General features: G+C 39.2%; 2 protein-coding genes across 5 annotated transcripts in view; both read right to left on the bottom strand.

Moving 5' to 3' along the window:
- p4ha1a (prolyl 4-hydroxylase, alpha polypeptide I a) overlaps positions 1–27,820 on the bottom strand; it is a 117,010-nt gene that overhangs the window by 20,283 nt on the left and 68,907 nt on the right. The window contains exons 6-14 of one of the 4 annotated variants that reach the window (XM_051674493.1): positions 27,356–27,607; positions 26,997–27,190; positions 18,910–19,086; positions 14,501–14,571; positions 3,864–3,963; positions 3,638–3,691; positions 3,468–3,533; positions 3,307–3,375; positions 3,042–3,138 (exon numbers count right to left, since the gene is read on the bottom strand). In XM_051674493.1, the coding sequence (XP_051530453.1) occupies positions 3,042–3,138; positions 3,307–3,375; positions 3,468–3,533; positions 3,638–3,691; positions 3,864–3,963; positions 14,501–14,571; positions 18,910–19,086; positions 26,997–27,190; positions 27,356–27,607 (1,080 nt within the window). Of the gene's footprint in view, positions 1–3,041; positions 3,139–3,306; positions 3,376–3,467; positions 3,534–3,637; positions 3,692–3,863; positions 3,964–11,444; positions 11,516–14,500; positions 14,572–18,909; positions 19,087–26,996; positions 27,191–27,355; positions 27,608–27,820 lie in introns of all 4 variants that reach the window. The other 3 variants (XM_051674494.1, XM_051674496.1, XM_051674495.1) reach the window with 3 other exon arrangements.
- The window catches only part of LOC127427157 (U6 snRNA-associated Sm-like protein LSm5), a 298,822-nt gene that overhangs the window by 222,703 nt on the left and 48,299 nt on the right, over positions 1–27,820 (bottom strand). The window lies entirely within an intron of this gene.

The raw sequence follows: 27,820 nt of genomic DNA, 5'->3' as shown, positions 1-27,820 counted from the left end.
AATCCATATATTATGAGGAGATTTGATAGGTGTGGGTGAGAAACAGATCAATATTTAAGTCCTTTTTTTTTTTTTACTCTAAATTCCCCTCACTGTTCAGTCAATTTCCAATTTACTTTCACTTTCTCATTCTCCTTCTGTTTTTGGTTATTCACATCCTTCTTGCATATCGCCCCCTAATGGGCAGGGAGTAGACTATATGACAAAAAATTACTTAAATATTGATCTGTTCTCCCACACATATCATATCGTGTCTGAACACATGAATTTAAGCACTGGTGTCATATGGATTACTTTTATGCTCCCTTAAGGTGGATTTTGGAGTTTCAAAATTTTGGCACCCATTCAATTGCATTGTATGGACCTTCAGAGCTGAAATATTCTTCTAAATATCTTAATTTGTATTCTGCAGAAGAATGAATGTCATACACATCTGGGATGACATGAGGGTGAGTAAATGATGAGAGAATTTTCATTTCTGGGTGAACTATCCCTTTAAGCCTCGGTAGTCCAGCCTAGCCCAAGGGAAAATGAACCATCCCTTGTCTTGCAAATATTGTGCAGCAAGAAGCAAGTGCAAGAGTCCGATATTTGTGCAGATAACCATTAGTAAATGGAGAACAAACTAATTTGATGATGTTCGGGACTGAGAATACTGACTCACAGAACCAAACATAGCCAGGGTATTTGCATGTATGCAGATTCAGTGATGCTTCATGTTAGCAATTTTTATGAGTACTACAGACCCTCCACAGATAAGAAACCAATAAGAGCCAATTAAAGGAATAGTTCACCCAAAAATAAACAATTCTCTCATCGTTTACTCACCCTCATGCCATACCAGATGTGTATGACTTTCTTCTGCTGAATACAAACAAAGATATTTAGAAGAACATCTCAGCTCTGTAGGTCCATACAATGCAAGTGAATGGTGGCCAGAACTCTGAAGCTCCAAAAGGACATAAAGGTAGCTGTAACAGGGTTAAAATGGGCAAGGAGGAGGCAGAAACCGGCTAAACAGTCAAAGTAATGCTTAATGTAAAATGAAAACATAAAGACAAAACATAAACACACACACGGCAGCTGCGTGTGGCTCTCTCTCTCCCGAACTGCCACATCCGGCTCTGCCTTATCCCTCTCCTCGGCTGATTAGCCGATTAGGGTCCGGTGTGCACTCATGGCCCGACCCCGCCCTCCTCCTTGTCACACACCTCCCTCCTTTGCCTCAGGCCAGGGAACCGCCGGCATGACGTACATCCCCCCACCCTTCTGGCCACGCCTGGGAGGGAGACAAGGAGAGGGAAAAGAGGAGAGGGAAAGGGCAAGGTGGACCGACAGTGAGAGAGAGAGAGAGAGAGAGAGAGAAAAAAAAATTGCTCCGTCGCCTGGTCCTCGACCACTCTTCCACCCTCTGGTGGACAACAGCCTCTCCCCCCCGGGCGGACAGCAGCGAGTCCTCCGACCCCTGGCAGATGGAACACCCCTCCGTGTTCTGGCGGAGGGTAGCGAGCCTCTCCACACCTGGCAGTGGTTCCACCGCTCCCGGCGGACAGCCGCGGCAAACCGCAGTGGCGAGGACTCTACGACAGCGCTTCCCTCCTCCTTCCTGGGTTTGGCACCAATGTAACAGGGGTTAAAATGGGAAAGGAGGTGGCAGGAACCAGCTGAACAGTCAAAGTAATATTTAATGTAAAATGAAAACAAAAAGACACAAACATAAACACACACACGGCAGCTGCGTGTGGCTCTCTCTCTCCCGAACTGCTGCATCCGGCTCGGCTTTATCCCTCTCCTCGGCTGATTAGCCCGATTGGGGGCAAGCCGTGCGCACTCATGGACCGGCCCCGCCCTCCTCCTCGTCACAGTAGCATAAAAGTAATCCAAACAACTCCAATGGTTAAATTCATATTTCCAGAACTGATATGTGGACTACGAATGTGGGTGAGAAACAGATCAATATTTAAGTCATTTTTTTAATATAAATCTCCATTTTTACATTATTATTCTTGTGTTTTTGGTGATTTGCATTCTTTGTGCATATCGCCACCTACTGGGCAGGGAAAATAATTTATAGTAAAAAAGGACTCAAATATTCATCTGTTTCTCACCCACACCTATCATATCGCTTCTGAAGACATAGATTTAACCACTGGAGTCGTATGGATTACTTTTATGCTGCCTTTTTGGAGCTTCATTCACTTGCATTGTGTGGACCTACAAAACTGAAATATTCTTCTAAAAATCTTTGTGGAATGTGAAACATTGAAGAATAAAAGCAAACTTTCGGTTCGGTTTTCATCATTGATTACACTTTTGTTGAATAAAATTGTGCATATGAGCTGACATCACTTCTGTAACAACTGCTGTGATAATCTTTTTACGTCTATTCATTTCACCACACTCCGTACTGCAGCTTAGCAATTTTCATAAATTGCTAAATTAATAAAATTGCATTAATTTGATTGAATTTGCTCAGCTAAACTGTGCTGGTTAATGTTTAGGAAAGCAGTGTGACTAAACTATGGCCAAATAAAAAACTTAAACATACTTCAGTCCAGATCTGTGTGCTAAATGATGACTGCTGAATGCTGTTCTGAGCCGTTGAGTGTTGTTAAACTCACCGCTGAGTTTAGTGCAGAGAGTGATCTGATGAGACTGCAAGGGCGATTTTATCAAAAGCCCTGGTTTACACGTTATAGTTAAATATCAGTTTTTCCCTGGAGTGAATGGGATTTTTACTTCTGGAACCCTACTGTTGCACTATATAGAGTCTGATGTTAGAACATGTTGCCAAGCTAACAACACAACACTCTAAATAAGCACGATAAAAAGAACACACAATTATTAAGTAAAATAGTTTGTGAAGGATTCACATGATGCTTCCATAGAAATGACCCAAAACGAGGTGTTTTAGAAGGCAGCATAACTTTGTTTTGTTTGGAACAGTGTTTGTTTCTGGAGTGTGCTTAAATGCTGTTGAGGTAGGTAGCTCCCTAGTTACTGGAACAGAGCCAATGTATGTGATGATGATACAGACTTACCCCACTTGTTGCCTACCAGTACTGGACAAGCCGCATGTCGTGTGCTGTAATCTCCTTCTCCACTGGGAAAGAGATTATACCAAAATACTGCTGTACCCTAAACACAAAAAAACATAAACACAAAAATTGCTTATCGAAAAGGTAGTCATGTCAAGATCCAACCTCTAATCTTTTACTAAAGCACATCATAGTCTATGATGCAAAACTCAGATCATAGTCTTTTTTCTACCTGATTTCCTAAAATATATACACAAACAAACAGCACCTTTATTGGCTTTACTGCAGCTCCTACTTCTGGAAAGACTGTGGCACCTCCTGCTGGTACATCACTCATCTGCAACAAAGAGAAAGAATTTCATTTCAAGACATGACAGTGGCAGTACAAACCTTGACAGGACAGTCACCACTGCAGCAAAACTCACTCACATAGAATAGCCAGGTTGCTATTCGATTCCCTGTGCCCAGCTCTTTAAAGGCATCTGGTTCATCTTTCTGATGGTCAAAGGCATGTTAAAATGCAACATATGGTTTAAAACTTCTTTGATGTACAATTTGGTATAACAAAGTATTAAACTAATAAAGAGCTTTATATTTACCCGTCCAAAGTCAAAGTGTGGCTCATATTGTCCTCCTACACCATAATTTGCTACCTAAGGAGAGAGAAGAGTAAATATTTTAACTAAATGTTTACATTTTCACTTCTTTTTGACACTTTGGACGTCTGCATTGCAGAAGAAATAATGAAAAGGATAATTTTTATGACAATTAAATACAATATTGAACTGGATTTGTATTATTCAACTAAAAAGTGTTTTGAACAACCTGCAGCTCTTCTGCTGTTTTCACATCGAGGCCTGTGATGTCTTCTATACGTTGATTAATGCGATCTACAACTGGATGCTCATAGGCCGCCAACCATGCACTGAGAAAAGACACTTTCAATTAATACCATCCCAAAGTCATCATATTGCACTGTATTCCATAATAAAAACTGCTAACAACAATATAAACAGGATGGGAAATGAACACCAGTCATAAACCAAATGCTGTTATATTTTTGGAGTGTGTAGTAGCAACAATCCTAATTTTCCAATGTTTCCATAGCTGCCGGCTTGGGTGTAAAGGTGTTCTTCACGCGCGCACATAATTGTTTGTCCAGACGCTGTTGCTGTTTTTGGGTTGTGTTCCCCTTTATTGCAATTGACAATACTCCTTTTACAGACTTTTACCTTTGGTGAAATGATGGTGTGGCGTGATGTGATGTGGCATGTGTGTGTGGTAAGAACTGTATGACGAACACGCCATCCAAGCCTCCTACATACTACTTCCCTGTGTGTGAACGCCTGATGAAATACCTGTTACAGTGCACATACAGCCCCTCAGTGGTCACAGCCCAAAATACATACATTTACAGTGCATCCGTAAAGTATTCACAGCGCTTCACTTTTTCCACATTTTGTTATGTTACAGCCTTGTTCCAAAATGGATTAAATTCATTATTTACCTCAAAATTCTACAAACAATACCCCATAATGACAACGTGAAAGAAGTTTGTTTGAAATCTTTGCACATTAAAAAAAAACAACAAAAAAAAACAACACACATGTACATAAGTATTCACAGCCTATGCTCAATACTTTGTTGAAGCACCTTTGGCACCAATTACAGCCTCAAGTCTTTTTGTGTATGATGCTACAAGCTTGGCACACCTATTTTTGGGCAGTTTCTCCCATTCTTCTTTGCAGGACCTCTCAAGCTCCATCAGGTTGGATGGGGAGCATCGGCGCACAGCCATTTTCAGATCTCAATCAGGTTCAAGTCTGGGCTCTGGCTGGGCCACTCAAGGACATTCACAGAGTTGTCCCATAGCCACTCCTTTGTTATCTTGGCTGTGTGCTTAGGGTCGTTGTCCTGTTGGAAGATGAACCTTCGCCCCAGTCTGAGGTCCAGAGCGCTCTGGAGCAGGTTTTCATCAAGGATGTCTCTGTACATTGCTGCATTCATCTTTCCCTCGATCCTGACTAGTCTCCCAGTTCCTGCCGCTGAAAAACATCCCCACAGTATGATGCTGCCACCACCATGCTTCACTGTAGGGATGGTATTGGCCAGGTGATGAGCGGTGCCTGGTTTCCTCCAGGCAGGACACTTGCCATTCAGGCCAAAGAGTTCAATCTTTGTTTCTCGTGGTCTGGAGTCCTTTGGAACCACCAGGAAGAGTCCTGGTGGTTCCAAACTTCTTTCATTTATGGATGATGGAGGCCACTGTGCTTATTGGGACCTTCAATGCTGCAGAACTTTTTCTGTACCCTTCCCCAGATCTGTGCCTCGATACAATACTGTCTCGGAGGTCTACAGACAATTCCTTGGACTTCATGGCTTGGTTTGTGCTCTGACATGCACTGTTAACTGTGGAACCTTATATAAACAGGTGTGTGCCTTTCCAAATCATGTCCAGTCAACTGAATTTACCACAGGTGGACTCCAATCAAGTTGTAGAAACATCTCAAGGATGATCAGTGGAAACAGGATGCACCTGAGCTCAATTTTGAGTGTCATGGCAAAGGCTGTGACTACTTATGTACATGTGATTTTTTCGTTTTTTACTTTTAATAAATTTGCAAAGATTTCAAACAAACTTCTTTCATGTTGTCATTATGGGCTATTGTTTGTAGAATTTTGAGGAAAATAATTAATTTAATCCATTTTGGAATAAGGCTGTAACATAACAAAATGTGGAAAAAGTGAAGCGCTGTGAATACTTTCCGGATGCATTGTATATACTGTGTATATACTATGTCCGTGTCAAGAGAATAAGATACTTCAAGCTGTACTGCTCGACTGGTCATGCAGGTAAAAATAATTCCACATCTTTTCACAACACTGGGACCTCTTTTAACATAAATAGGTAAGTAGTCTACACCAGTGTTGGTAAATAGAGGCAAGTCTGGCATTATCTTCTCCTTTGTAAGTCAGCCTTTTTTGCTCTTCTTCTTTGCCTTGTAGACAAAGACATACAACACATTCTGAAATTACCTTTCTGCAGGCAGAGTTTGCATTTATAATCTAATATTTTTTTTATTTAATTTTTGTAGCGTTGATAGCATGTGGTTTCTTCCGCATGACCCAGATGTTGTTTTTTTTTAAACATTTTTAAAAATGAGTGTGGATACATGGTGTTCTTTAGGCAAGATAACAGGGTGTTTCATTTCTTCCAGCACTGCTGCTCTACTAAGTCTTCCACCCACTCTAGGTAAACCATCTGTCAATATGGGGTGAAGCTTGTGGATATCACTGCTCGTCTTTACTCCAGATGTTCCATTTTGCAAGGCAGCCATGCCACTACATTTTCAATTTTCTCCAGTCAAAAAAGTAGTTTAAAAACTGACGAGTAGCACTGCCTGAACATTTGGAAATGGCACCGATTACCACAGTGACCTTGTTTTTTTTTACCTATGGGTCATCTTTTAAGACGTGGCACATAGAGGATTGTGGCTTTTTCTCTGAGGCTTCCAAAAGAGAGTCTAGACCCTGTATCCATCTTCTGTCTTCCAAGACATTTTCACTGGACATAAATCTGGTAGCATCATTAGCTTTAGTTTTAAGATTTCGCTTTGTTCCTATGTGTCTCCATTGCACAACTTCTGTTGCATCCTTGATGACTGACACTGTTTGCCACGAATGTGTGAAACATTTTGCATTATTGACAATGTATTTCAACAGTCATGCTGTCTATCCAGGACACCGAGTTGTCCAAATCAAAGTGAAGCTCCTTCTTGAGCATCATGTCAATTCTGACCCCTCAAACAGCAGCTGTAAACTTGAGTCTCTGAATAGTTGTTTGCTTCAAAGGAGCAACCCTTGACTTTACAAGCATGAAGGCAAGTTTTACCTTTTTGTAGTGATTTTCCAGTCGCAAGACAGTTCTGTAACCATATTTGCTAGCATCTGAAAAGCGATGCAACTGGGTATTCTTCGTCTTTTCAGAATTCTTTGGTTTGATGCATCTGTCCACCTTTACCATTGCCACATTGTTGAGATGCTATGTGGCTTATCCCCGGACCCAAGAAGGCATATGTTCTTATGGTAAGGTTTCCAAGTTTAGACTTCAACTGAACTGGCACAATGGACAATACACAATCCTGTTCTCCGGCCCCAGTATGTGCAAAGGTCTGCAAATTACAGTAACAAAAGCAATACTCACTTGCGTCTCCTGAGATGTTTTATGCTTAGCTCAGATTTGCAGTATGGTGGGATGTTTCTGACTGCATACATTACAAGTTTGACGGCTTGTCCAGATTTTAGACAGGCAAAGCAAATTCTGTGTTCCTTTAAAAGATCATTCTTTTTCTCTGAATCCATTTCTTGAGCTGAGGGCATTTTCCCAATATGTTACTTTTTTGCATGCATGTGGATGACGCAGCTTCATCTTGATGTTCCTGAGGTATGATACATTGATCTCATCCTACTTTTTGTAAAATTGTCCATGTCTTTTCTTATAAAACAGCAATTTTATCATAGTAAACTCCACACATTGTTCATTCCAAAAGCATCAGCCCCGTTCACACATTCAACCAGGTAAATTACAGGAAAATCGTTGGGTTGCCTTGACTGGTAAATGTACCACATTATTGTTTGGTGTAAAACATGCTGAAGATTAGCGGACAGGCGGTCAATTCATTAAGTGATGAGCTGTTTCCTCACAAAAGCAACTTATTCAGCATACTGAAGCTTCTCCTCCAAAGACAACCAATAAAATCGGCCTCTGGTATCCTCGCCAGTGTACTACCCATGCTGTCTATGGGACACCAGTTATGCACTTTGCTGCTAACCTTGAAGGCTCAACTTGATAGAAGTGCTCTAGTGCATATATGCAAACGTGAGGGACAGTCAGTATTTTACATTGATGTGTATAGGCTAACTGGGTATAGTTTCTAGTGTGTGTTTTCCAGAAAAGTTGAATTCGTTCCGCTGTATTGACTTGTTTTTGGGCTCCATGGTGTTATCCGGTCTGATCCACACACATGCGCACTCCCCAAAAACCTGTAAGAACGCAGCTTATGCATTTACATAGCCACATAAGCCGCGTTCTCCAGGAGAAAAGGACATTCTCGTTTACATGACGTTTCAGAACGCCACTTTCTGCAAAAACCTTGGAATAAACCTTCTTCTTAAATGCATGTAAAGTTGTCAATTCATATGCTTGCAAACCACTGGTGTCATTGGGTTTTATTGTAGGCCAGTTCAGAGCTTTTTCCATATAGTATATGCTGCAGCTATTTTAAACTCATGATCATGTTCTTTTAACAAGTTCTTGGCTCCACTGAACCTTTGTTTTGCTGGCATATACTGGCAGCTTTTAACCAGTTCTCTTGGGTGCCCTCTTGAGTACTGCTCCAGATAATACAAGCAGTCCTGGGTTTGTAGTCTTTCTTTCAGTTCTGAAAATTTGTAATTAAAGGTACAAACTGTAATGATCTCCATCAAACACTGGTATTACTCATGGAGGTAAAAAGGATATGGCTTGTTGATGAACAAATTGAACAGCACCCACCAGTTTTCTTTATTGTCTGTACTATTTTACGAGCTGCAAACTCCTCTTAATGAGTGTAAACGTGTTCTTCACGCATACACAAAATCAGCTGTCCACACTTTTTTGGGGGATGTTCACATTTATTTAAACTAACAGAGTATATACACTATTTATATACTTTTACCTTTGATGAAATGATGATGTGTGGCATGATATGATGCGTGTGTGGAAAGAATATGTATGTTCATTCCACCCAAGGGGCTTCCTACTACCCTATGTGTGAACACCTGATAAAATACCTGTTACTGGGCACATACTGCCACCCAGTACATACATTCATATATCTAAAATGGCTTCTAAGCAGTGGCTGGTCATTTTGCCTTAACCTGCTATTGTGATGGGTGATCTGTCCCAGATAGGCCTTTGAAAAGAAACTCACTCTCGACTCACTCTCATCAAAAGGACTTAAATATTGATCTGTTTCTCACCCACACATGTCATATAGCTTCTAAAGACATGGATTTAATCACTTGAGTCATATGGATTACTTTTATGCTGCTTTATGTGCTTTTTGCAGCTTTAAAGTTTTGGTCACCATTCACTTGCATTAAATGAACCAACAGAACAGATATTTTTCTTAAAATCTTTGTTTGTGTTCAGCAGAAGAAAGAAAGTCATACACATCTGGGTGGCAATGGGGTGAGTAAATGATGAGAGAATGGGTGAATTGGTCCTTTATAAGTCAGGGGTTTTCAAAGTCTTAAAGAGTAAGCCCTCCCCCTCTGACAAAATGTATAAGACTGTGCCCCCCTTAACCCCATTTATATATATTCATAATGTTGTGTATGTTGTGTAAATAAATTTCTTTCTTTTACTAAAAACGGCATTCTGGTCACTTATTTGATTTTTTTTTTTTTTTTTTCAGGTTTTTTCCCTCTAGTGTTATATTATCAAAATTAATCATATTTCAGGTTATGGAACAATTCACCAGTGATTATCAATAACCTTAAATTCAGTCTGACAGAGTCATTTGGCAATGCATCATACAGAGATGCATGATTAAAGGCTATAAATATTTCTACAAATTAAAATATTAAACTTATTTTTTATTACAAATACATGTTTGTCCTAATGACAATGGGATTACTTCACTGTTTTTTAGCATATGCTCGTGATAAACTCGCATCACATGAGCCAGTCTCCTGCAGAAACACAGAAGACATGTCGACCCGATATCATGTTTAACTTGTATTAATGGACACATTGTGATGAACGAACAGATGAAGAGCTATATGGCTTTATAATACATTCACAAGTGCATGAGACACATTTTGAGCGCATGCACTCTGTGCAAGAGCAGGGAGATTTGGAAGATTTCATAGAGCAGCGTATAGTTGAGAGCGCACGTCCAGTTTTGTGCGAAAGCAAAGGAAATCTGCGTGCGAGAGTAGAGATTTGTGTTGATATTCATGATTTTGATTCACTTGATATGCATGCATTCATGACAATTTAACAGTATTATAACCCCTTACAATATGGTCTATTAAGCTAGAATATGATCCATCATGTTAATAATTTTCATTTATTATGTATCATTTGATTTTACTTGATGAATTTATCATCAATATCCACACCTCCCCTGACATGTTCTGGCATCCTGGCTTTAAGCAACACATTTGTTCACCTACAAGTCCACTAACAAGACCAGAGACATGAATGTATGGAGAAAAAAAAAAAAAAACACAGAGATAACAGTTATCAGGATTTTATGCATTGTTCAACTTCACATATTTATGTATTTGAAAAAATAATAAAGTAAATAATCTGAGTGGCTAGTAGAATTGTGCATTCACCTGCCACTACTTTAGCTGGTATGCAAAAAAGTTAATTTCCCATCCTGTTTCTAAAAGTTTACAATACAATGGTTACTCTGTTTTCATAAAAAAATAGAACATATACACCACTGAAGTAAATAAGGCCACGTCCACACTAATCCATTTTTGTTTGAAAATGCACTGATTTTGCTTTGTTTAACCTCTCATTCACAGTGGAATGGCATTTTCCTCCAGCAATAATAGTGACTTTTGAAAACGCTCTCCATGACTGCATACTTTGGAAAATGATGCCGTTAATTGATAATCGATAACTGTAAAACGGAGGTTTCAAACTTTCAGGTTCAAATGGATTAGTGTGGATGTGGCCCAAATGAAAAGTGAGTTGTCAGTTTAAAGATGCAGGATTAGCATACAGCAGTGAAATAAAGTGTTTAGTATGCGAGTCGAACCTTCAGTACTGTTGGCATGCTGCATGCAGTTCACACAAACTTTACAAACTTTAAATCTATTTTTCACTATGGTCCTGTATTCCTCTCTGTGGACAACTTTAATAATACTTTATTGTACTTTTGGAGCTTGACAGCCCAAGTCTTATGACCTGTTGCCCACCTTAAATCTTAGAACTGGAGCCAGGCCTGGTGAAGACGTTGGGCCTCATTCATGAGTCAAAAGCAGAACTAATTGTCCATAAAACCATTCTCGTCCAATCCATCTCGCTGGTGTTCCATGAATGCCCATTGTACGTATAACATACGGAGCATTCAAAATTCAAAACGCAAGCAAAATCTGCTCTGAAAATTATCCAGACAATTTCTTTTTTTTTTTTTGGTTACTGAAATCCTTACGGAAATGTTAGAAACTTTTTGTTCATATTATTTGTGGAATCTATATCAATATGTTTTTCTCTGCAACCCACACTTATTCAACATGTATTAGTTAAATAAAGATCAGATGATCGTGTGCAAGGTCCGTAAAGAGGCTTGTGGGCAAAGAGGGGTGTGCATGCCTGATCTTTGCCCTTTAACTTTGACCCCTTACCTCTTGGAGACTCTGTACTGGGCGGTGGTGAGTTTGCCTGTTTGTGGGTCATGCACGGTAGCACGCCTCAGCTATAGAGCCAGCAAACAGAGGAAAGAGAACAAGAAAAGGTGAAAGAATGTGTCACTATTTGCTACTGGAATGTGCATTGTTGAATAATCTGAACTACACCAGCTGCAGACTGGGACTGAATGAGTGGGTTTATATGGCGAGCAGCATGGTTGGCCACGTCTGAATTACTACTGTTAATTCCCCCAAAAATGAAAATTCTGTCATTTTTTACTCACTCTCATGTTGTTCCAAACCTGCATGACTTTCTTTCTTCCATAGAACACAAAATGAATAGTTGCACAATGTCTGATCCTTAACATAATGGGCACTAGCTCTGTTTAGCTCCAAAAGTGAATAAAAAGCACCATAAAAGTAGTCAATACAACTCGTGTGCTATATTGGAAGTCTTAAGTCTTACAATAGCTTTGTGTGAGGAACAGACCCAGACTTGTGTAGTTTTTTGCTCATAATTTTGCAGAATCTCCCATTTAACTCTCAAATCTAATTTGCACTCATGTTCAATTCAAATATGCTGCATCAAAATTTCTCGAGGCAGGTTTGACATCAATGTTGTTCATGTGTTTCTCACATTGAATGAAACTTGCCATATTTGAATTGAACATGAGCACATGTTTAAGAACTGCAAAAAACATTTTAGAACTGCAGCAGAGGGGAAGATTTTCCATGTAATTTTCGATTGTTCCTCACACAAAACTATTTTATGGCTTCAGAAGATTCTGAATATACCACACAAGTCATATGGACTGTTTTTTGTTTGTTTTTTGGAGCTTGGCAATATATATACCTATGTTTTAGGACAAATACTTTAATTTATTGAAATGGATGCTGTCTACAGTCAACTAAATAGTCCTAGAATATAATGTTTAGAATATATTTGTGCTCAAAAGTTTGCATACCCTTGGAGAATTGGTAATATATGTACCATTTTTAAAGAAAACATGAGTGAGCAGGCAAAACACATTTCTTTTATTTCTTATGGGATTCATATTCAACTGTAGGTTATAACAGAATGGCACAATCATAAAACAAAACGTGGCAGCAAAGAAAAAAATGAAATGACCCCTGTTCAAAAGTCTGCATACCCTTAGTTCTTAATACTGTGTATTGCCCCTTTACCATCAATGACAGAGTGCAGTCTTTTGTAATGGTTGTCTATGAGGCCCCAAATTCTTGCAGGAGATATAGCTGCCCATTCGTCTTGGCAAAATGCCTCCAGGTCATGCAAAGTCTTTGGTCGTCTTGCATGAACCGCACGTTTGAGATCTCCCCAGAGTGGCTTGATGATATTAAGGTCAGGAGACTTTGATGGCCGCTCCAGAACCTTCACCTTTTTCTGCTGTAACCACTGGAGGGTCAACTTGGCCTTGTGCTTAGGGTCATTGTCGTGCTGGAAAGTCCAAGAACGTCCCATGTGCATTTCTCAATGCTGCTTTCATGCAGAAGAATGCAAATTGTCTGCCAGTATTTTGCCATCAATTTTCACAAGATTCTCCATGCCTTTAGAGCTCACACACCCCCAAAACATCAGTGAGCCACCACCATGCTTCACAGTGGGGATGGTATTCTTTTCACTATAGGCCTTGTTGACCCCTCTCCAAACATAGCGCTTATGGTTGTGACCATAAAGCTCTATTTTGGTCTCGTCACTCCAAATTACAGTGTGCCAGAAGCTGTGAGGCATGTCAAGGTGTTGTCGGTTATATTGTAACCAGGCTTTTTTGTGGCATTGGCGCAGTAAAGGCTTCTTTCTGGCAACTCCACCATGCAGCTCATTTTTGTTCAAGTATCATTGTATTTTGCTCCTTTCAACAACCACGCCGTCTTTTTCCAGAGCAGCCTGTATTTCTCCCGAGGTTACCTGTGGGTTTTTCTTTGTATCCCGAACAATTCTTCTGGCAGTAGTGGCTGAAATCTTTCTTGGTCTGCCTGACCTTGGCTTGGTATCAAGAGATCCCCAAATTTTCCACTTCTTAATAAGTGACTGAACAGTACTGACTGGCATTTTCAAGGCTTTTATATCCTTTTCCATCTTTATAAAGTTCCATTACCTTATTACGCAGGTCTTTTGACAGTTCTTTTCTGCTCCCCAGGGCTCAGTATCTAGCCTGCTCAGTGCATCCACGTGAGAGCTAACAAACTCATTGACTACTTATACCCAGACACTAATTGCAATTTAAAAAGCCACAGGTGTGGGAAAATAACCTTTAATTGCCATTTAAACCTGTGTGTGTCACCTTGTGTGACTGTAACAAGGCCAAACATTCAAGGGTATGTAAACTCCTGATCAGGGCCATTTGGGTGATTTCTGTTAACATTATGATTTAAAAAGGAGCCAAACAACTATGTGATAATAAATGGCTTCTTATGATCACTATCCTTAAATAAAAGACAGTTTTTTTGCATGATCAGTCATATTTTCAAAATCAATGCCAAAATTTCACAATTTCTTCCAGGGTATGCAAACTTTTGAGCACAATTGTATATTGCATGTTAGATAACAGATACAAAAGAGAACTAACTATGGTGCCATTTTGTGTCCCAACATTTTAAATATCTGGGGAATTATTGTCACTTTTGGTGGCATTTTTGCCTTAAGCCCTAGTTAATTTCTGACCTTGTATTAAAAATGAGGGTGAAAAATTATGACAGAATTGTAATTTTTGGGTCAACTATTCTTTTAATATCCATGGTAATATGGGTTTCCCTACACACTTTCATTATGTACCTTTTTGAGTAAAGAAGCACAGGCAGCAACCTTCACAAGAACTGCAAACTAAACATGGATGTTATCTTGTATCCTAATGTAAACTTTGAAAACTGAAACAGTAGACCCAGGATTAGCATGTATGGCACAAACCCAAACTTTTAGCTTGTTCTTAATATTTATATACCCTATTGTCTGCGCTCTTGCAAAAGTTGCTTTCCTAACATGCAGTAGTGGGAGCTAGTCGGCTGGCAGTGCTGCAGGCCAATACAAGTCTTACCTTTTACTGATGCGATAGTGTGCGGTCTCTAGAACACCTGTAATGGGGTTGGAGATGGTGGCTCTGCGCAGCTGTAGAGCCAACCGGCCAAAAGTACAGAAGTTACACACTAGCTGCAATCTCAATTACTGACCGCACACCAACACTCTTTCTGTTAGCTATACACTGTAACCTAAAGGCCCCTGCACACTTCCAACAAAATCGAAGAACGAACGGGTGTGAAGTCATTTCAAACAAAGCCTGGACAAACAGAAGGTGTTTTTGAGTTTGTTTTGGTGGTTCCTGACAGCTCGCCAGGGCTAACTTTCAGGAAAACTTCTAACCGGCTGCATAACACCTTACTGCCTTTGGTCCACATCATCGGTAGGTGTGACCTAGAGCTCTAACCTACTTTGAGACCGACAGCTAATTCCCATTCAGTCAGTTAAGTCAACATGAACACAACGGCGTGTAGAATTTTTGCGAGCTGGTGGAAATTTATCTATATCTGTACGATCGTTCGCGTAGAGACATTTTGTGATTTTTTTAAAATTGGTCTACAAAAGGAATCAAATCTACTCAAACACTCTTAAGTGCCCATTCACTCATGTGGCATCTGCAGCTGAAAGCCATTCACACATCTGCGCAAAGTAAGTTAAGCCTATCATTATTATTTTGTCTCTATTCTGCCCATTAACACTTTTTAATAGACCCATCTTTGCAGTAGTATCAGTGTCATCATAAATTACAACAACAGTGTAATCAGTGCATATTATGTCCACGTATTAGCACTGCTTGCGCATTATCGTCATGAATGCAAAAGGTACCATGACAAACATTTCACATTATCTACTGTATATATATATATTATTTTAATATTTTAATTCTTTATCGATTAGTTAATATAGCTTCTTTTACTGATCTTGTGTCAATTCTACTCATAGAATGAGGCATGAAGTCATTGATAACACATGAGCGTCCTCATTTTAAACACCTCCCACATCAGTGTGGCGGGTGTCTGAATGTTCTCAAACAGTATGTCGTTGCTCAGCTATTTCGAACTTCTTTTTGGTTGTAAGCAAAGAATGAAGAAGTACCTCGCCGTGAGGGTGCCGGGGCCTTTAATAGCTTCCCAGTAGACTACTAACCTCATGTGAGCCCTAAATTACACTCTGTAACCAATTGTTTAAATGGACCCAGATTAATGACAGAACATAGAGGTAAATACTGTATAAAAGGTATCATTGAACATACAGGTGCATCTCAATAAATTAGAATGTCATAGAAAAGTTCATTTATTTCAGTAATTCAACTCAAATTGTGAAACTCGTGTATTAAATAAATTCAGTGCACACAGACTGATGTAGTTTAAGTCTTTGGTTCTTTTAATTGTGATGATTTTGGCTCACATTTAACAAAAACCCACCAATTCACTATCTCAACAAATTAGAATACATCATAAGACCAATAAAAAAAAAAACATTTAGTGAATTGTTGGCCTTCTGGAAAGTATGTTAATTTACTGTATATGTACTCAATACTTGGTAGGGGCTCCTTTTTCTTTAATTACTGCCTCAATTTGGCGTGGCATGGAGGTGATCAGTTTGTGGCACTGATGAGGTGGTATGGAAGCCCAGGTTTCTTTGACAGTGGCCTTCAGCTCATCTGCATTTTTTGGTCTCTTGTTTCTCATTTTCCTCTTGACAATACCCCATAGATTCTCTATGGGGTTCAGGTCTGGTGAGTTTGCTGGCCAGTCAAGCACACCAACACCATGGTCATTTAACCAACTTTTGGTGCTTTTGGCAGTGTGGGCAGGTGCCAAATCCTGCTGGAAAATGAAATCAGCATCTTTAAAAAGCTGGTCAGCAGAAGGAAGTGTTCCAAAATTTTTTGGTAAATGGGTGCAGTGACTTTGGTTTTCAAAAAACACAATGGACCAACACCAGCAGATGACATTGCACCCCAAATCATCACAGACTGTGGACACTTAACACTGGACTTCAAGCAACTTGGGCTATGAGCTTCTCCACCCTTCCTCCAGACTCTAGGACCTTGGTTTCCAAATGAAATACAAAACTTGCTCTCATCTGAAAAGAGGACTTTGGACCACTGGGCAACAGTCCAGTTCTTCTCCTTAGCCCAGGTAAGACACCTCTGACATTGTCTGTGGTTCAGGAGTGGCTTAACAAGAGGAATACGACAACTGTAGCCAAATTCCTTGACACGTCTGTGTGTGGTGGCTCTTGATGCCTTGACCCCAGCCTCAGTCCATTCCTTGTGAAGTTCACCCAAATTCTTGAATCAGTTTTGCTTGACAATCCTCATAAGGCTGCGGTTCTCTCGGTTGGTTGTGCATCTTTTTCTTCCACACTTTTTCCTTCCACTCAACTTTCTGTTAACTCCTTGTGAAGGGTGTCAATGATTGTCTTCTGGACAACTGTCAGATCAGCAGTCTTCCCCATGATTGTGTAGCCTAGTGAACCAAACTGAGAGACCATTTTGAAGGCTCAGGAAACCTTTGCAGGTGTTTTGAGTTGATTAGCTGATTGGCATGTCACCATATTCTAATTTTTTGAGATAGTGAATTGGTGGGTTTTTGTTAAATGTGAGCCAAAATCATCACAATTAGAAGAACCAAAGACTTAAACTACTTCAGTCTGTGTGCACTGAATTTATTTAATACACGAGTTTCACAATTTGAGTTGAATTACTGAAATAAATTAACTTTTCCACGACATTCTAATTTATTGAGATGCACCTGTAGTCACATGCTCTTCAGAGAACAAATGCTGAATAAACTGAAAAAAAAAAAAATGCAAGCTAAGTGCACATGTTAACACCACTGTACATTTTTCATATTCAGGGCTCAAAAATAAGGATGGCCTATTGGCCTGGGGCCAGTGTGAGAAAGTTTTAGCCCAGTTGAAGAAGCTAGGCCCTTTCCCACCAACAGTTCTGGTACTTTTCCCTTAGTAACTTTCTAGATGAGAACTCTTAAGAGGGACGGAACACGCGAGGAGACTTTTCCCCTGTTGCATTCGCACTCACAATGTAACCACCATAGTGACGTCATCTAGCATCGACCATTTTTATTCTGATGTTATTTGCTTGCACTTTTCAATAGCAACAACAACAAAATCAACAACACTGACGGAGGACGCCGGTATCAGAGATACACTTGTTTGTTTAGGGCTGTTTTATACAAACTTTGGCTGCATCAGAAAACGTAGGCAGCTGCCTCATCAGTTAATAGTTTAATCAACAGCGGTTTTTGGCTGAATGGAACTCCTTGAACAGTTTAAAAGGCCTTATTTCATCCTACCTTCATCCATCCTTATACAGCGTCTGATTTTCCATTTTTCGAGTGCAGCTTGTGTCTTTAGGTTAGAGTTTAAACTGGGCTCATAAGCCACGCATGCAGTGCTCCATGCTGCTGCTGCCAGAGTGAGAGGAGAAATGAGGCGGCGAAAACGCTCTTTAACCGCGCAGCTCACGCTGAACTCAGCGGACTGCGGACAACATGTTGAACATGCACTATAAACCTATTTATCAACACAATCTTTCACAATAAAGGCTTTTATGACTCAACATAAATTACTGTACTGAAATACTCCCTCACTGACTTAAAAAAAGAGTCTTGATGCAAATTAACCATGCAGTATCAGGCACGCAATACTTCCCTCATGTAAACTAGATTTAATGATGGTTTATTGTATAATAAAGTTCAATTACCCACTCTTGATAAACATCTGATTATTTATATCCATCATCCCAGGAAAAAGTCGATGTAGTAAACCAGAATTCACTTTATTTTCTTTATAGTCACAGAGTACAGATGAGATGAAAACTCAGATCATGTCTCCCCATGAAGTCACACACATACACATGTGAAACGGGTTATTCTCTTTGGATACTTTGTTTGTTATATGTTACTTCTGTTAAGGGAATTGTAAAATTAGCGCAATCCTCTGAGTAACAGGCTAGCAGCTAGTTTGTTTACTAATGGTGGCTGTGGAGCTTTTCTCCTTTCTCAATGCAGGTTTTTGACCAATCACAGGCTGCAGCACCTCCAACAGTCCCACAGTTCCTATACGCCCAACAAGTATCTACCCCAGAGTAGGAGCTAAAAATGACCTCTAAAACGGCTTCGAGGAACTATAGTTTAGGTGCCAAAGCAACAAAAAGCACTAGTCCTGCTGAAAAGTCCCTAAAACAGGCTTTGGTACCACCAGTGGGAAAGGCCCTGCTGTCACTAGCCCAATCAGGCCAGTGCTGCATTGTGAAATCTGAAAAAAATCCTTACTGTTGAGCCCTGCCATTGGTTCTATACTTCCATTTAACTTCAATGTGGGTGTCATTTTAGGGTAACATGTGGATGTAAAAGATTTCAACTTTACATATTTTTGCATCTTTCAAGTCGAACTCACTCTGGGTTTGGCCAACTCCTTGACCTTTTCCATCTCTTTTTCCGTTATAATGTTGTAGTAACGGACAATACGTGGACGATCCCATTCATCCTCCTGTTTAACTGGCCCGAGCATGTAAAACGGATGTCTGTTGTTGTTGTAGTAACGGCAGAACAAACGCCTCTGTCTGCGAGGAGACTGAATGGGTGAGATTAAGATTAAATAATGTATTAGATGCAATATCTCTAATGTATATCATCCTACAAACACCAATAATTAACAGCCTGAAACTGTCAATTATTCATTGCTTCATGTTCTTGCAGAGCTTTAATAGTTAGGAGGTCATTTCACTGTGATCAACCAGATTCTATATTTCTTCAATGTGAATTACCACTCAACCAATTTTGCCTACGTAATGTGACATACTGACACTACTTACATAAATAAAAGTAAATAGGGTCAATCTATAAGACAAGTAAAAAAATTAATTTATTTCCAAAAAGTCCCACCTCCTGTGTCAGGACTAGCTACTGGGAGCTGCTTACAAGTGCTCTGCATTTTGACTTAAATTAATGTGTATATTTGGTAAGGCATATGAAAATACACACCATATTTACATTAGATGCCTTCATGCTTAGCCTGAAACCACTAGCAAATAACAAAGCATTAACAAACTCTCACACACAAAAGTAGAAGTACTGTCTATGCGGTTATATTTGTGCCACAATTCTGTGTGCGCAAAATGATGTTTTGAGCCAGTTAGCTAGCTAGTAAGCTTATTGGCAATGTACAAATAATAAAAAAATGCATAAACGTTAAACAAAAACAGTTAAAGGGATAGTTCACCCAAAAATGAAAATGCTCTCATCATTAACTCACCCTCATGCCACCCTAGATGTATATGACTTTCTTTCTTCTACAGAACACAAACAAAGATTTTTAGAAGAATATCTCAGCTCTGTAGGTCCATAAAATGCAAGTGAATGGTGATCAGACCTTTGTAGCTCCAAAAATCACATAAAGGAAACATGGAAGTAATCCATAAGACTCCAGTGGTTAAATCCATATCTTCTAGGGATGTGTACAGTTACTGTTTTTAACATTCGGTTAACTGCGAGGTATCATGACCGGTTAATCGTTTTCTTATCGGGAGTCGGGACGTGGTAATAAAGAATGTTTATTGCAATGGAATTTCCTCAAACACTCAAAACAGCAGCAAATAAATTGCACAGATAGCTATGCACATAAATAGCAAAATACATAGATCTTCAAATGATAAAATCTCACATTAAACAAACAAAAATAATCAAATTGTCACTGCATGTAGTATGCACTCTGCCCGGGTGGGCTGACATTTCTGTGAGGCAGTAAACGCAAGTATTATCATGTGCATGGATTTAACACTGCTTTGGGGTGCTTTGATTTTTAAATGGTTTCAAATCAAATGGTACTGAAATTGTCTAACTATTGTAACATAAATATGCACCTTAGAGCAACAGGAAAAACACTGTCTTGTCGTTTATAAAGCAATGAAACAACTTGGAATCATGTTTAACAGTCACGTGACTTCACGTGAAGTCCTCTTTGCAACCTAAACTTTTTCAGAAAGCAGCACAGCACAACGAATGAAACAACACAGCTGTTTCATGATACATTTATAAAAAATAAAAAAAAAGTTCTTTTTAACTTTACTTGATGTCCAAAAATGTGGCAATCCTGTGTGAGACGCTGAAAGAGAAAACCGTGAGATTCAGCGCAACAGTCAATGACGCCCGTCCGGCGCGTGTTAACAGTACATAGAAAAACAGCACAGACGCACAGAAAAGCATGTTTGAACAGCCCCTAACTCGCCCTATACTTGAAAAACTCACCCAAACCCAACGGTTTGTCAGAGTCGAGTTTGGGTCAGGTTGAAGACCTCTATTGCACGTGTAGTATAACCAGATAGTGATTTTGGCATTCAAATAGTGGTGCATCAAGCGGTTAACTGAATGTCAACTCTCCGTGCACATCCCTAGTATCTTCAGAAGCAATATAATAGGTGTGGGTGAGAAACAGATTAAAATTTAAGTACTTTTTTTTACTCTCCACTTTCATTTTTATACAAAGTCACATGTGGTGCATGTTCAATTTCACTTTCACATCTGAAAGTAAAAGTTAAATTGTAGCTTTAGAGTAAAAAAGGACTTAAATATTAACCCGTTTCTCACCCACACCTATTATATCGCTTCTGAAGATATGGATTTAAACACTGGAGTAATATGGATTATTTTAATTTTTTCTTTATGTGATTTTTGGAGCTACAAAGGTCTGAACACCATTCACTTGCATTGTATGGACCTATAGAGCCGAGATATTTTTCTAAAAATCTTTGTTTGTGTTCTGCTGAAGAAAGAGCGTCATACACATCTGGGATGGCATGAGGGTGAGTAAATGATGAGATAATTTTCATTTATGGGTGAATTATCCCTTTAACAAAAACTTAAACGTAGTTAGAAAGATAGTTTAAAAAATAATAATTCTGTCATCATTACTCAACTTCATGTTGTTCCCCATATTAATTTCTCTCCTCTGTGTAGCACAAAAGATGTTAGACAAAATGTCAGTCAAAGTCACCATTCACTTTCACTGCAGCTATTTTTTTTTTCATACAATAAAAGTGAATACTGAGACTAACGTTCTGTCTAACATCTTTTGAATTCCATATAAGAAAAAAAAAAGTCATGGGTTTGCAAAAACATGAAAATGTGAAGTGATGACAGAATTGTTTCATTTTGGGTGAACAAACCCTTTAACTGTCAATGCTCACAAATTTAAAGTAGACAAAATGCACGTTAATATGAACATGTTAACAGATGAAATCCTAAAAGAGGCCTTGTTTCTAAATAAGTTACGATGTTTACTGAAAGATAATAACATGTATATTAAATATAGATAATAAAGTAATAGGGGTGTGACGAGATCTCACGATATTAAAACATGATGATATTTCTCATTGAGGTGAAAAGCTGTCTCACGAAATCAGCATGACGGAATGTGAGGGTGAAATTAGCGTAGAAGATGCCCCCGCCACTTTTAAATCGTTTGTGTGGCAGCATTTTAGGTACCCAGTGGAAACAGTAAACGGCAACAGAATGACAGACAAGACACGAACAAAGGCTTTGTCTCGTTTGGAAGGCTGCGTCCTCCGGAGGTCGCATTTATCGGCCGCATACGTCATCGAGGCTCTTCCATTCTTGTTTCATTTTTGTTTTTTTTATTTTTTTTTATCTATTGTCAATGCCTTTTATGTATATGCACTTACATGTATACAATTGTTAACCTTTTTTGCATTCCCAAAAAAAAAAAAAAAAAAAAAAAGAAACGGGACAGCCTCGATGACGTATGCGGCCAACAATTGCGACCTCCGGAGGACGCAGCCTTCCAAACGAGACACAGCCAATATGTAAGCACTGTAAGAAAATAGTGCCGTACACCGCGGCTAACAAAAGCACTATGCAAAGACACCTACAGAACCACCGCAGCTCTCAACTAAAATCAACCAGGTCTGAAGAGACTCATGTGAAATCATACAGGAGAGAAGCCAGTCAGTTGAGTTTGTGGCAAAACCTTTTACAGTGCTTGCATATTGTTCTGTCTTTTACAGCATATGATAATTAAATCATTAAATAATTAAAAAGGCATATATATATATACACTATATTGCCAAAAGTATTCGCTCATCTGCCTTTAGACGCATATGAACTTAAGTGACATCCCATTCTTAATCCATAGGGTTTAATATGACGTCGGCCCACCCTTTGCAGCTATAACAGCTTCAACTCTTCTGGGAAGGCTTTCCACAAGGTTTAGGAGTGTGTTTATGGGAAATTTTGACCATTCTTCCAGAAGTGCATTTGTGAGGTCAGACACTGATGTTGGACGAGAAGGCCTGGCTCGCAGTCTTCGCTCTAATTCATCCCAAAGGTGCTCTATCAGGTTGAGGTCAGGACTCTGTGCAGGCCAGTCAAGTTCTTCCACACCAAACTCGCTCATCCATGTCTTTATGGACCTTGCTTTGTGCACTAGTGCGCAGTCATGTTGGAACAGGAAGGGGCAATCCCCAAACTGTTCCCACAAAGTTGGGAGCATGGAATTGTCCAAAATCTCTTGGTATGCTGAAGCATTCAGAGTTCCTTTCACTGGAACTAAGGGGCCAAGCCCAGCTCCTGAAAAACAACCCCACACCATAATCTCCCCTCCACCAAACTTCGCAGTTGGCACAATGCAGTCAGACAAGTACCGTTCTCCTGGCAACCGCCAAACCCAGACTCGTCCATCAGATTGCCAGATGGAGAAGCGTGATTCGTCACTCCAGAGAACGTGTCCCCACTGCTCTAGAGTCCAGTGGCAGCATGCTTTACACCACTGCATCCGACGCTTTGCATTGCACTTGGTGATGTATGGCTTGGATGCAGCTGCTCGGCCATGGAAACCCATTCCATGAAGCTCTCTACGCACTGTTCTTGAGCTAATCTGAAGGCCACATGAACTTTGGAGGTCTGTAGCGATTGACTCTGCAGAAAGTTGGCGACATCTGCGCACTATGCGCCTCAGCATCCGCTGACCCCGCTCTGTCATTTTACGTGGACTACCACTTCGTGGCTGAGTTGCTGTCATTCCCAATCGCTTCCACTTTGTTATAATACCACTGACAGTTGACTGTGGAATATTTAGTAGCGGGGAAATTTCACAACTGGACTTGTTGCACAGGTGGCATCCTATCACAGTACCACGCTGGAATTCACTGAGCTACTGAGAGCGGCCCATTCTTTCACAAATGTTTGTAGAAGCAGTCTGCATGCCTAGGTGCTTCATTTTATACACCTGTGGCCATGGAAGTGATTGGAACACCTGAATTCAATTATTTGGATGGGTGAGCGAATACTTTTGGCAATATAGTGTATATATATATATATATATATATATATATATACACACTTCTGTTCAAAAGTTTGGGGTCACTTGCCTGAAATGTTTCTCATGATCTTAAAAACCTTTTGATCTGTAGGCGTGTGTTTAAATGTTTGAAATTAATTTTGTAGACAAAAATATAATTGTGCCAACATATTAATTTATTTCATAATAAAACTAAAATTTTATTTTAAAAAAAAGTTTTTGAAATGGATGACTTGGACCGAATAATTCAGAAAAGTAGCCACTAAGTGCCCAACATAGATGGGAACTCCTTCAATACTGTTTAAAAAGCATCCCAGGGTGATACCTCAAGAAGTTGGTTGAGAAAATGCCAAGAGTACATGTCTGCAAATTCTAGGCAAAATGTGGCCACTTTGAAGATGCTAAAATATAACACAGTTTTGATTTATTTTGGATTTTTTTAGTCACAACATAATTCCCATAGTTCCATTTCTATTATTCTATAGTTGTGATTACTTTACTATTATTCTAAAATGTGAAAAAATAAATTAAAGAAAGACTCAGTGAGTGACCCTAAACTTTTGAACGGTAGTGTATATACACTATATGGCCAAATGTCTGTGGACACCCCCTTCTAATTAATTTGGTTACTCCATTAAATCCAGTAAAGAAAAATCTTAATGTTTCTTTATGTAATGGCTTGGGCTTTGTGTGCTTCCAAATTTGTGGCAACTGTTTGGGGATAGCCCTTTTCTGTTCCAGCATGACAATGCCCCTGTGAACAAAGTGAGGTCCATAAAGAAATGGTTTACTGTGTCTGGCGTGGAAGAAATTGACTGGCCTGCACAAAGCCCAGACCTGAACCCCACAGATCACTTTTGGGGTGAACTGGAACAGCAACTGTAAGTCAGGCCCCATCAACCAACATCAGTTCCTGACCTCACTGATAGCCTTGTGTCTGAATGAGAGCAAATCCCTGCAGCCATGTTACTACATACAGTATAGTGGAAAGCCTTCCCAAAAGAGTGGAAGCTGTTATTACAGCGAAGGGGGAAATTGATGCCTAAGGTTTTGAAATCAAATGTTCATCAAGCACATATGGTGTCCACAAACTTTTGGCCATATAGTGTATATATATATATATATATATATATATATATATATATATATAGCCTTGTTACAGACACACAAGGTGACACACACAGGTTTAAATGGCAATTAAAGGTTAATTTAAAGTTAAATTAAAGGTGCTCCTTGAAACAACCACATCGTCTTTTTCCAGAGCAGCCTGTATTTCTCCTGAGGTTACCTGTGGGTTTTTCTTTGTATCCCAAACAATTCTTCTGGCAGTTGTGGCTGAAATCTTTCTTGGTCTACCTGACCTTGGCTTGGTATCAAGAGATCCCCAAATTTTCCACTTCTTAATAAGTGATTGAACAGTACTGACTGGCATTTTCAAGGCTTTGGACATCTTTTTAAATCCTTTTCCATCTTTATAAAGTTCCATTACCTTGTTACGCAGGTCTTTTGACAGTTCTTTTCTGCTCCCCATGGCTCAGTATCTAGCCTGCTCAGTGCATCCATGTGAGAGCTAACAAACTCATTGACTATTTATACACAGACACTAATTGCAATTTAAAAAGCCACAGGTGTGGGAAATTAAGCTTTAATTGCCATTTAAACCTGTGTGTGTCACCTTGTGTGTCTGTAACAAGGCCAAACATTCAAGGGTATGTAAACTTTTGATCAGGGCAATTTGGGTGATTTCTGTTATCATTATTATTTAAAAATGAGCCAAACAACTATGTGATAATAAATGGCTTCATATGATCACTATCCTTAAATAAAAGACAGTGTTTTTGCATGATCAGTCATATTTTCAAAATCAATGGCAAAATTTCACAATTTCTGCCAGGGTATGCAAACTTTTGAGCACAACTGTATATATATATATATATATATATATATATATATATATATAATGAATGAATATTTAAGTTAGAGATGAAAGTATAGAAACCAGGACATCTTTCCATCATAGACAATGTTCAGCAATGGTCGAACCACAAGACATTTAGTCACACCACGTTTTTTTGTTTTTTAGAATTTAGCAAAATATACAGGCAAAAGAATTTGCCACCTCACACAATGTCATTATGAAATGTATAATCAAATTAAGGATTTTTTGAAAAAACACAATTTTCATTAGGCCCAATATTTTTAAGGTCATACCACATGATGGTCAATTTTGGCAACAACACATCAACAGTTTAAAGGTGATTATATTCCAAATTATCAAGAGTGGTAATGGCCATCAACATGTATCCAGTTGTCTTTTGAATGCTGCTGTATGATGTTACTTCTGGTCCTTGAACACTTTTGAAAAATAAAAGTCTCAAACCTTTTCTTGTTAGTCACCCCACATGATGATTCATAAAATGGTCATTATCAGACAACATTCATTTATGTATTATGATGGAAATAACAATGCAAATTAATTGGAGTTCTGCTTAGTGATTACTGTTGGGGAACATTTATAGAAATATGATAACATTGAAGATCTTTTTATTTGTGTGTGTGTGTGATTTTAAATAGATTTTTAAAAGAGAAGTTATGGGTGGATTTTTGGACTTCTAAAGTGGAAAAAATGGCCTACACCTAAAAAGCATGCAAAAGTTCAAAGTAGTTACATACTGTATATTCTAGAGGTAATACATTTAGATGCTATTTTAAAAGCATTTTATTCATTAAAAAAAATTAAAAATACAGATGGACAAAATAAAGGTTGTGTTTACACTTGGCATTAACATGTGACCTGTGTATCTGGATGTTGTCCATATACGCATTTAAAAGAGAAGTGTAAACGCGTTTGTGATCGGAATGTGTTCCGATATGCCGAGGTAGTTGGGCACACATTGTGATCAGATATCAATGTAATCTAAATGCAACTCAGCCATCATATCTGCATTCACAAATCGACGTCACACAAACCCTATCGCTATTATTATGCCCACTCCTCTCTCCAAGGCTAATGGCATGCTGATGTTTATCTGGGTATTTCTCCCATTTGTAAGTGTTCTTCTGTTTCTCCGTTATAAGTGTAAACATGGTCTAATTCATGCTCAACGTGCAGCTTGAAATTCCAGTACAGATTTACTCTTATGCCACTATTGCAGTATTTACATATTTACCATTCTGAGTCCCTCTCCTCTGCACAGCTGCTCATACTTCCTCTTCTCAGGCAGATATTCCTTTCTCTCAGACTCCTCCTGTTGCTTTTTGTTGCTCTCCTCTTTAGTGCTCTGCTCTTTCTCAGCCTTCTTCTGTTTGGCGAGCTGATAGTCAAAGTACTTCAAGTTCCCAAGGGCCCGCTGGTGCTCAGGATCTATATAGCAGAGATGAGTGCTTTATCTATTTGTCATAAAACTTTTCCAACATGTATGCAACAATTTGGACAGTAAATTGTCTCTGTATGAACCAATCAGAGATGGCTCAGAAACAACAGGTAGGCTAACAATTAATTTAGTGGTTGGGAGCTCAGCAAACTAACCCACAGTAAGCAGTCTCATGGTATAGTCAAGAGCTCTCTCCAGCTCCCCTTGCTGGTAAACTGAGTAACTGAGGTAGTCCAGCACTGTCACAATATCAATGCTGGATTCTTCTTCCTCATTCAGTTGTTTGAGCGCCTGTTCCATCCACAGCTCTGTGTGGTAGTAGTCTGCTTCAGAGTAGGCAATTTTTCCCAACTCAAAACAATCCCCTACTGTCAGAGTGCTCTTAAATGGCAAGCCTGTCGTGAGGCCTGCAAGAAAACATACACACAGAGGGTAGAGCTAAAACATATACTGTACATAGACAAACAAGTGAACTTGTAAAGCAAGAGTTTTAAAACTTTTTGACATAGACAAGATGCTGTTTGCAATATGAAATAACTGTCGTTTTTATTGTAATTTAACTAAAATCGAAAGAAACTATATACTTTTATTAACTACTATTGAGAATTTTCTAGGACCTT

This window comes from Myxocyprinus asiaticus, chromosome 36, assembly GCF_019703515.2.
Source record: "Myxocyprinus asiaticus isolate MX2 ecotype Aquarium Trade chromosome 36, UBuf_Myxa_2, whole genome shotgun sequence".
NCBI lineage: Eukaryota > Metazoa > Chordata > Actinopteri > Cypriniformes > Catostomidae > Myxocyprinus > Myxocyprinus asiaticus.
Note: the sequence above shows the minus strand (reverse complement) of the source record. Positions and strands in the feature narration are given on the sequence as shown.